The sequence below is a fragment of the Eufriesea mexicana genome, unplaced genomic scaffold (genome assembly GCF_001483705.2).
Source record: "Eufriesea mexicana isolate 0111107269 unplaced genomic scaffold, ASM148370v2 scaffold654, whole genome shotgun sequence".
In the NCBI taxonomy this organism is placed as follows: Eukaryota; Metazoa; Arthropoda; class Insecta; order Hymenoptera; family Apidae; genus Eufriesea; species Eufriesea mexicana.
The window spans coordinates 687,848-698,053 of record NW_016908877.1 but is presented as its reverse complement, the minus strand read 5'-3'; the positions used below and the strand labels follow the sequence as shown (position 1 = coordinate 698,053).

Below are 10,206 nucleotides of genomic sequence, written 5' to 3'. Positions count from 1 at the left end.
CTCTCTCTCTCTCTTTCTTACGTATTACGTATATGTGTGCAGGTGGTGAACGCGCGTTTCCGAAACGTACGAGAAAATTAGGAATCGGCCGTGGGAATCACTCGGCGGCAACTCCGTTTGCCCAAACTACCCGAGACACTGAAAGAGAGTCGTCTGCTGATTAACCAATCCATCGTAAAGACGACGCGGCGATCTCCGCCATTTCACGGGAAACGATCGCGTTTATGGCACGGTGCCGTGATTATACAAAGTCCTATGGATATTCCCTTTGCTTCTTTATCCTCTCTCTCACTCTCTCTCTCTCTCTCTCTCTCTCTCTCTCTCTTTCTCTCTCGCGTTCTCTCGGCTGCCTGCGAACGACCGAATATCGAGCCCGGTCGTTCATCCCTGCCCCGCGGAGGGGGACAGGGGAAAACAATGGCGCGATTATCGCGCACGGGTATATCCGTTAATTTCGAGGCACGCGGTAGTATTACGCGAACAATAATGGCACTGTCAATCACTCGCGTTAAATATTACAACATTAGAAAAATCGCAAGTCGAGTCCGACGATAGTCTCTTTTAATTGACTTCACGAGAAGTAACCTTTGCCGTAATACTACGCACGGTTTCGGGAATCGATGGATGAAACGGCGGAGATCGCGACGTTCCATCGCGAACGATTCGACGCGCGGCATCATCCCCCGCCGCCGATCGAGATTGATCACCGAGCTCGATCAACGCGCCCGAGGACAAGCGTCGGAGGATCGTAGACGGCTAAAGGCGAAGGAGAACCTTTTCGATCGCGGCGCATGCTCGGTAATCCCGATAGAGTAGACTATTGGATCGCGCGCGCGCGTATCGGCGATTCCGACGGTCTGAAAGGCAACCGAGGATCAAGTGAAAAACGCAAGGAACGCGCAACGAAAGAAAAGGAAAAGGGGGGGTGTGTAAAGTCGGCGCGCATAGGCCTCGGCCGAGCGTGGTGGCTCGAGGCTGAGAACACGCTCGCGCTACTACTGTACAGGATCGGAACGTGCAGCGGGACTGTAGAACGGCGTCCCGGCTGCTGGCGTCGCGTAACAAGAAGCAGAGTACGACGGCGGCGGTGAGGAGGCCGACGCCGACGACGACGACGACTATGATCGATAGATGTAGCTGCAGGGCGGCGTCGGCGGTGGCGGCGAGCCACCGCTTATGGCGATCGGTACGAGGGTCGGCGAGGGTGACGAGGAGGGAGGAGACGGGGAACTAGACGAGACGCTCGAGGGTGGCGAGGGCGATTCTAGCGCCCTCGGGCCCGCGAGCTCGCGATTCGACTGTCCCCCTGACGTCACAGCGCGACTACTCCTGGCCGCTGTGGTCGCGTTGTGCCGATTTCGCGCTGGCCGTCCTAAGCTCCGGTGACGGCCACCTCCCTCCTCGTTCGTTTCTCAGAGATAAACCTTCTTCACGCTGCGGGTGGTCGCGAATCCGTCGTTGCGTCGATACGCGTCGCCCTGGTGGGACCGCAGGGTCCCGAAGTTGTCCCTCGGCCCGCGGAAACCGTACCCCTCCGGGAACTGGAACAGCGTTTCCGTCGGGGTTGGCGGTGGTTTTCGCATCGTGCCTTTCGGCGAGTGCAGCTTCGGAGGTTGCGGAACCAGCACCGGTTCCGCGTACGTCACTTCCTCCTGGGGCAGTAATTTTGGCTCTGGCGCTAACCTGCTGCAATATTCCAAGCGAAAGCGTCTCGTAACACGTTCAACCCCGTCCAAACCGTACATACTACGACCGATCCTCACCTGTTCACGTTCTGCCGTTGTTCGAAGTACTCGTACTCCGTGTCCGGATACGGCAGATTGTCGTCCTCGTCCTTTCTACACTTTCTGCCGCACAGGTAGCCCGCCACGAAGCCGACCAACAGTGCCGCCAACGCGCCAGCTACCACGGCCATCACCAACGTCTCCACGGAATACTGAGGCGGCGGGGAGTCTGCGGCCGATACCTCTGGACCTGCATCGATCCACGACGTTTCGACATTACTCTCTCTCTCTCTCTCTCTCCCTCTCTCTCTCTCTCATACCTTCTCACCGCTTCTCATACCTGAATTATCCTGCTCCTCGTCCTGCATGATGTTGATAATCTCCCCACCTTGTCCTTCCTTGTTCGTGATCATCGAGTCTTGCGGGAATTTGTTCTGATTAGCGGAGATGGCGCCGACGCTGCTCGCGTCCTTGTTCAGACTCTTGCTCGGTGGACAGGACGCGTGCAGACCGGTCGCGACGCTCTGCAGGAATCTATTCGCGTCCGTGGCAGCGGGGCTCATCAGAGCTCTGCACTTGCCCTCCACCTTGTCCCAGGCACAATACGGATCCTGCAGGGCCACGCACTCGCCGCACGACAGGATCCTGTCGCTGTAGCATCGGTGCAACCTCAGCGCCTGGACCTGGCTGTCGGCGATCACCACCAGCCTGCCATCCTCCAGACCGTCGCCGGCCTGAGAGGCTCTCACCACCTTGATGCCGCGAACCGGCACCGTCGACGGGAACGCCTGGATCTCCTCGATCACCACCGGGCTGACCTTCAGGTGAGTGTCCGCGGACTCTGCGTTCACCGCCTTGATCACTTTCCCGTTGTCCGTGCCGATGAACAGCACGTCGTACGTCTTACCGCCGGGAGTCTTCACCTGCGGATCCACTGCGATCTGCGTGAACCTGTAACTGTTCCGTTCGAACGCGTGACGGTTTCATCGTCTCTCGAAAACGCGCGTTTAAAAATCACCGTTTTAACTGTTCCGTTCGAACGCGTGACGGTTTCATCGTCTCTCGAAAACGCGCGTTTAAAAATCACGTCAGGGAAAAATTCAACGTCAGGGAACGCGGGAACTTACTGAAAACTGGTGCGAATGACGATCGGTTGGCCGAAGAAGCTCGGCACCAGCTCGTCCATGAGGGAGTGCGTGTGGATAAAGTTGAGGGTGAGATCGGGCAGAGATCGGGAGTCGTTGACGCACTGGCCTGGCCTCGGGACAGGCACCTTGGTACTCTGCACCGGCAACCAGTTCGAGTTGATGGCGCTCTGTTCCTTGAAGTTGCCCTTGAAGGTGTCGGTGATGTCCTGCAAGGAGAAGGCGCACACGGCCGAGCCGCTGATGCTGTTCACGGGGGTGGTGAACGTGCTGTATATCAGCTGCGCCGACTTATTCCCGTACTGCCCCGATATCAGTTCCGTCGTCGATTCTGCAAATAACGCGCCCGGTCATTCCCAGCCTCTTTGTTCGCGCGACCTCGCCCGTATCCACGCGCGTTTACGAGCGTGCCGGCGAATCCCTTGGAAAATTTATTTCTCCGCCTTTCGAGCGAGCAAGTGCCGCCCGTTTGGAATCAACGACACACGGCGGTTCATGCTCGATCGAAAGGGGAACGCCTCGATTTCCCCTGGCGGGATCGAGGGACCACTCGGATCCGATCGATCGCTCGCAGCTGTAGCGCGAGTTCTCTCCGCTTGCAGAAGCTCATACTTACGGATTTCATTGAAATAGAAAGGGAAGTCTCCGGTCACGGAGCAATTAAGACGGGACTTTAGGAACGAGGTCCATCTATTGCGATATCGATGCGGACCACCTCGATCGTATTTACAGACTCTCGCCACGCGAGAATAGACCGTCTGGAAAGAAAAAGAGAGCAACGAGAGTGAATCTGGCTTCTCCTCTCTCTCTCCGTCGAGGACGCGTGGAATTACGCGCGCGGTACTCGATACTCTGCCATTTTTCCCGATAAATTGGAGGACGTGCCTGAAATTTTCCGCGTCGTTCGCGCACACAACGAGAAATCTTCGTCTCGCGGCGGTCGCGGCGGAAATTTCCTACCGATCACGGCTCGACGAGGAATTTTAACCGGTAGCGGAGATCGATGGCACGATCGAGGTTAGGGTGACCACTTACCTTGCCGCAATTGATATATTCCACGGCGGTCTCGCGGAAGAAGAAGTAGACGAAGTCTCCCTGGACCATGGAGTTGACGAAGTTTGGCGCTGCAATTAGAACGGGCGCGTATTACGAGGTTATTAGCGCGGTTAGCACCGGGGTAACTCGTAAAGTTCCCCGAGGAACAAACGAACCGGCGATAACCGGTCGAATCGCTGGAACGAAGCGATAAAATATACAGATAGCGCTGACTGGTTGCTATGGAATAAAAAATACAGCCGTTAGAACCGGGTAAGCCGGGCCGATGGACGGGCTGGAAAAATCGGTTGAAAGCTACTCGTCGAGGGGGTGCGATCGAAAGGATAATCCGGCGTTGTTTTAGGGCGGTGGCATCGGATCCTCGTTAAAAAATCATTACCCGCATCGGGATCGTCTCCGGTGGTAGACCGGGAGGGCGAGATTTCCAACGATCGTGGAAGAAGGCTAGGTCGTAAAAATCAATTTTACTCGCCGAAACGACGTCTTCCAGACCGCGTCGCGGCGAGGAAATAAGCCAACCACGAATACCTAAGAACCGTTTTATTTTGTCGGTTATGGGAACGGTGTCGCGGTAAAACGACGCGCTTTTCTCTTCTTCCAGCCTCTTCATCCGCTCTTCATTTTTTCCTTTCTTCTCTGTCGTCACTGACCCCCCGTGCTCGCGCGCGCTATCACTCTCTCTCTCTCTCTCTTTCTTTCGCGGGGGGCCAGTCGCACAGACTCGCGTACACGAGCGTCCGATAAAGTGGGAAAACTTTATCGATTTATTAACTTGACAGGGTTTTCATAAGCTTCTTAGGATTCATAAAGTAATATTAATCTTGAGCGCCACGTAGGTATATCCGACCGACCCGCCATGCTTCGGCCCATAAATTTTCTGTCGTTTTCTCTGCCTCTTTCTCCGTCCACCCCACGGGGCCCGCACACCCCCGCCGATCCATCTACCACGCCACCTCGTCGTCCAGCTGTCTTTCCTTCCCGGCGCGTTCCACCGCCTCGCCATCGAGACAAAGCGGTGGCAGCGGGAGGAAAAGCGAGGACAGAGTCTATTCGCTCGTCGACCCTTCCAACCATCCCCCCCGGCGCAATCCGCGATTAGAAAAATGCCCCACGATGGATACCCGTGAAACGACACCCGCGCGATGGAAATCGGCGCTGGACCGTCCGCGCGATGATACTCGAAACGCGTGGCAGCCGCGATGAAAGCTTTCGATGATCGTTTAGGTGGAAGTAGTAACGATGTAGCAATTATTTCGCGGCGAAAATAAAAATTCCTCGCCGCAACGACCCACTCTTTGCCACCCTTTTTTATCCCCTTTTTTCCATTTTCTATTTCCCCTATCTCGTTTTTCCCACTTTTATTTCTATTTTTTTCCCCCCGTTGAAACTTTTCGGTTCCGCGTCGTCAACGAGCAGCGAAAATTTCGAGCGGCGAGCGAGAGAGGGAGAGGCGAGCGCGAACGAAACGAGCGAGCACGGAGAGAGAGGGAGAGAGAGGCCGATAGAGAGTCGAATTTTCAACGAACCGAGGGAAAATCAATATTATCCAGCGGCCGGAGAAACTTGATTAGCGTTCGTACACCGTTCAATTAAAATGCTCCAACGGACGAGCGAAATCGTGGAATAAGGTGACGCAGTCATGGTTCATCCCTTCTCGGGTTCACCTTACCGTTCGAGCCGACACTTTCTTCCCGAGTTCTCGGGGGTGGAAACGTGCTATCTCGTGAAAAATTCCCGCCGCTGGATCTCACGAGCGCGTCATCCCTCGGTATCCCGACTATAATTCTCTCTCGGTTGGTCACCGTCCCAAATAAAAATTCGACCTTTCGGCAAATTCGCAGGGGAACCGTAACTCTCGTTCGCCCTTCGTTTTTCTCCACACCACCGCCGGCGACCGTCGTAGACGTTTCGTCGGCGCGAGCGGGTGCGCGAGAAGCTGGAAAAGGGACGTAAGCCCGATTTACGAGAATCGGCCGATAAAGCGGTTAATAATAACCGACCCCGCGACAAAACAGCGGGTGAACGGTTGAATCGGCGGACAGGGGGCAGACGGAGTCTCTTATCCGGATTAAAATTTCCCATGGACGGTATCGTGAGTCGTTCCCTCGCGAACCGGTCCAGACTTTTGTCGTTACACAGATACGCAGAACCGTGGAATAATATCGCGAAATCCAACGTACACGCACGTTTAATCTGAGAATTACAGCTAACCCACACCGTGTGGATTAAAGCCGACTGGTCGTCGCGACGCGCCAACACTGTCCAACGAATTTTGACTTTTTCGCTAATCTGTAATATCCATTAGGCGAGTCTTGCGGAGTTTACTTTCCTCGCGATTGAATCAAAATTGCTTTATAAATCGCAGTTTCCGGAAAAATGCGAGCTTCACTGGGAAGGCACGATTTTCGGCGGAAATGAAGTGAAATGCGTAAAAAGTAAGTACGTAAAAGTTACGGGATTCGTTTGGGTTTTGAAAATTATTCGAGAGTTTATATTTATAGTCGTTTATGTTTTTGAATAATTAAAATTACCTTCTGCATACCATTTATCTCTCGCGATGAAAATGAAGCTTTCGACGTTTTTATTTTTCGCGTCGTACTTCGTTTCGGCCAAAAATACGGGGAAACACGGAAATTTGTAAAAACACGTTTATAAATTATCAAATTTGTTATTAATAGCAAATTGTTATCTACGTAAATTTATAATAAAAGTGAAAAAATTAATAAATTACCGGCTATTACTTGAACTTATGACGTATACTTGTGTTAAAATTTACCTATAATTTATAAAAAGTTTATAAATTATCGAAATAATTGTTAATAATAAATTAATATTGTTTCTAACAAATTGTTCGCAACGTATATTTATAATAACATTGAAAAAATGAATAAATTATTGGCTATGAGAGCAAAAAATTAATAATTAATAAAATCGGCAGAGTCCGAAAACTTGCGATTGGGGTGGGGGGCTCGGCCGATCGACGGCTATATAAGGAGCGACGCGAGGCTGCGGAACTCATTTGTCGGTTCGACTTCGGAAGTGACGCGTTTAAAATTTTCGGTGCGCGAAAGGGTGGGGGTCGAAATGTGGTTGGGACTAGCCACCCCATTCACATCCCACCCCATTAAACAATTTACTAATAATTTTTTTTATTTTCAGCTATTAATTATTTTTTTTTTATTTCAGATGTTAGTTTTCGTTTGTATTTATTTACATTTGGACATTCGAATATTTCGTATAATATTCGAATGTCTCGTTGTTGGTTTAGTTGTGTGTCATTGTTAGGTTTCTTATATCTCATCGTTGGGTTGTTTATATCTTATTATTGGGTTGTTTATGCCTCATCGTTGGGTTCTGAATAATTATTTTCTTTTCAGGTCTAATTTATTATTTTTTCAGGGTTTAATATTTTTTCTTTTCAGGACTTAATTATTTTCCGTTTTTCAGATTTTATCTTTTCTTTTCTGTCGACATTTACTTGAAAATTCGAATATTTCGTGTAATATTCGAATATTTCGTTGTTGGTTTAGTTGTGTGTCATTGTTAGGTTTCTATTGTCTCATCGTTGGGTTGTTCCATCTATTTGGTTTATCATTGTGGTTCATATTCGTTTCTCTTTTGTTGTCTTTCCTCTTACTAATCCGTTTCATTTCAGGTTTATATATATTTTTTTTCCAGGTTTATACATATTTTCTTTTCAGGTTTTCAAATTTTTCTAGATTTCATTCGGACGTAGTCGGACATCCCTGGACCGAAGGGGCCTGGTGTTAGACCTAAGTAGTTCTAAGATAGATACCTAGACTAAGACTCATGTGCGCGCTATCTGTACCAAGGTGAACTATCTAACTTGGAGCGAACATATACATTTCATATTTTTCTTCACTTGGCCCTGTCGTTACCAAATAGAACATAATTGTTCTCGCGATAATCGCGATTGTTCTTAAGTACCGACTAGCCTACGCGACGTACTCTCGTGTACTCGATAACTCCGTGTTTCGTAAGTCATCCAAACGACTCGTTCCGACACTTACCCTCGCCACTGCCACCCTTGTCACGCATCGGTTCTAGGGTGGTCGGCGGGCTGGCACTCACCTGGGTCAATTCGAGGGTCTGTCGGCCCTAGTCGTCCTGGGCACCAGCGCGTGCACGACCGGGGTATGGGCTCTGTAGCCGTGACACTGCATATGGGCCTGCGGTCAGACCCCATGGGATGATTAAGTTCTCCCCCATGTGGCAGGGGCCTGCGTGACCGGCTACAGAGCCTCGCTGGGGACCCTCGGCTTGATTTTGGGTGTTTCGCTGGTTCGTCGATCGCTCTCGTTCGCGAGTAAGTCATGGCAGGGTCTGTGGTGGCTGGGTGGGCTAGGTTCGATCGGGAGGGTGCCGAGGCACGAAGTTGTCTTGTACACGAGAGTACGTCTCCTATGCTAGTCGGTCTTTCGAATAATCGCGAACTCGTTCGGGCGCGATCGCGATTTTTCACTTGCTCGCGTGTTTGATATTTCATTCCCGATTTTTACGGGAATTTGAAAATATCTTAGCGTTGCGACAGTAGAGTTTCAGTATACCGAACCGAAACCCCTTTTGTAAGACACGAAATATAATAAAGTGTCAGTAGAGTCATTTTAACTTAATTCGCTCCAAGTTAGATTAGGGTACCTTTGATACAGATAGCGCCAGCAGGCTGCGCCACTAGGGCGCATGTCGGGTCTCGATGCGTAGCCACCTCCTCGTGGTGAGATCTGGTAATTGGTATCCTTTTCCAAAGAGTAATCTTTTGAAAACGATACCAAGCTAAGAGCTACGCGCAAAGTTTAAGATATTTCCTATATTTTGTAAATTTTCGATGTTTCAGTTAAACATTTGACGATTTTTGAGGCTGCGAGAGGTAAGTGGATGGAATTCTTGGCGCCAACGCCATTCAAATACATTTATAGTTCATAAAAATGTATAAATAATCCAATTTGTTATTAATAATAAATTGTTCATAACGTAAATTTATAATACAAGAAAAGAATTAATTCATTGGTTATTACTTGAACAGAATGATACTAATGTTTAAATGTACCTATAATTTGCAAAAGTGTAAAAGTTATTACAATTATTTCTAATAACAAATTGGTCACACCGTAAATTTGTAATAGAAGTGGAAAAATTACTGAAATATAGGTTATTACCAGTATATATAACGTATTTGCGTGAAACTGTATCTATAATTAGCAAAAAGTTAATAAATTACTACATTTATTGTTAATAACAAATACTTTGCAACGTATATTAACGATAAAAGTAAAAACAGTTAATAAATTATTAGTTACTACTTAAACAAACAACGTATTTGTGTTAAAATGTATTCGTAACTTACAAAAAACTAATAAATTAATAAATTTACTCTTAATAACAAATTAAAATCATTGATAACAAATAGTTTGCAACGTATATTAACGATAAAAGTCAAAAAGTTAATAAATTATTAGTTATTACAACGGAAAAGTAAGTTTTAAAGGAATCGGTAGAGTTCGCTAATTTTCGCCGATCTTCGGCCGGCCACCGCTATATAAGGGGCCCGCGTGCAGGCTCGAGTCAGTTGTCGGTTCGACTTCGGGAGTTTCGCGTTAATATTCTTTCTTTCTGTTTCAGGTTTTAATTATTTTTCTTTTTTCAGATTCTATTTCTTTTATTCTAGTTTTCATCTTTCGTGCATTCGAGTATTTCGTACAATATTCGAATGCTTCGTCGTTGGTTTATTTATATATCATCGTTGGCTATTCAGTGACCATTGTCCACTCTTTTAAATAATTTAACGATAATTCTTTCTTTCAGGTACTAATTATTTTTTTGTTTCAGGTTTTAATTATCTTTCTTCTTTCAGATTCTATTTCTTTTATGCTAGTATTCATTGTTTGTGCATTCGAGTATTTTGTACAATATTCGAATGCTTCGTCGTTGGTTTATTCGTATATCATCGTTGGCTAGATCAATGGCTATTCAGTGGCCATTGTCCACTCTCTTAAATAATTTAACTATAATTTCTTCTTTCAGGTTCTAATTATTTTTCTTCTTCCAGATTTTATTTCTTTCATTCTATTTGTCTCTTTGTTTCAGCATTCGAGTATTTCGTACAATATTCGAATGCTTCGTCGTTGGTTTACTTATGTCTCATCGTTGGCTAAATCTTTCCTTTCACAAATTTTACGACTTCCGTTCGATTTGTTTTCGTTAGAGCGTTCGAGTATTTCGTATAATACTCGAGCGCTTCCTCGTTGGTATGTTTATATCTC

General features: G+C 47.8%; 1 protein-coding gene across 1 annotated transcript in view; it reads right to left on the bottom strand.

The window, feature by feature from the left end:
* Nucleotides 1–1,412: 1,412 nt before the first annotated feature.
* The window catches only part of Sema1a (semaphorin 1a), a 19,913-nt gene continuing 11,119 nt past the window's right edge, over nucleotides 1,413–10,206 (bottom strand). The window contains 6 exon segments of the mRNA XM_017898554.1: nucleotides 1,413–1,686; nucleotides 1,764–2,077; nucleotides 2,183–2,681; nucleotides 2,852–3,200; nucleotides 3,486–3,627; nucleotides 3,905–3,993. Coding sequence (XP_017754043.1) covers nucleotides 1,413–1,686; nucleotides 1,764–2,077; nucleotides 2,183–2,681; nucleotides 2,852–3,200; nucleotides 3,486–3,627; nucleotides 3,905–3,993 — 1,667 coding nt within the window.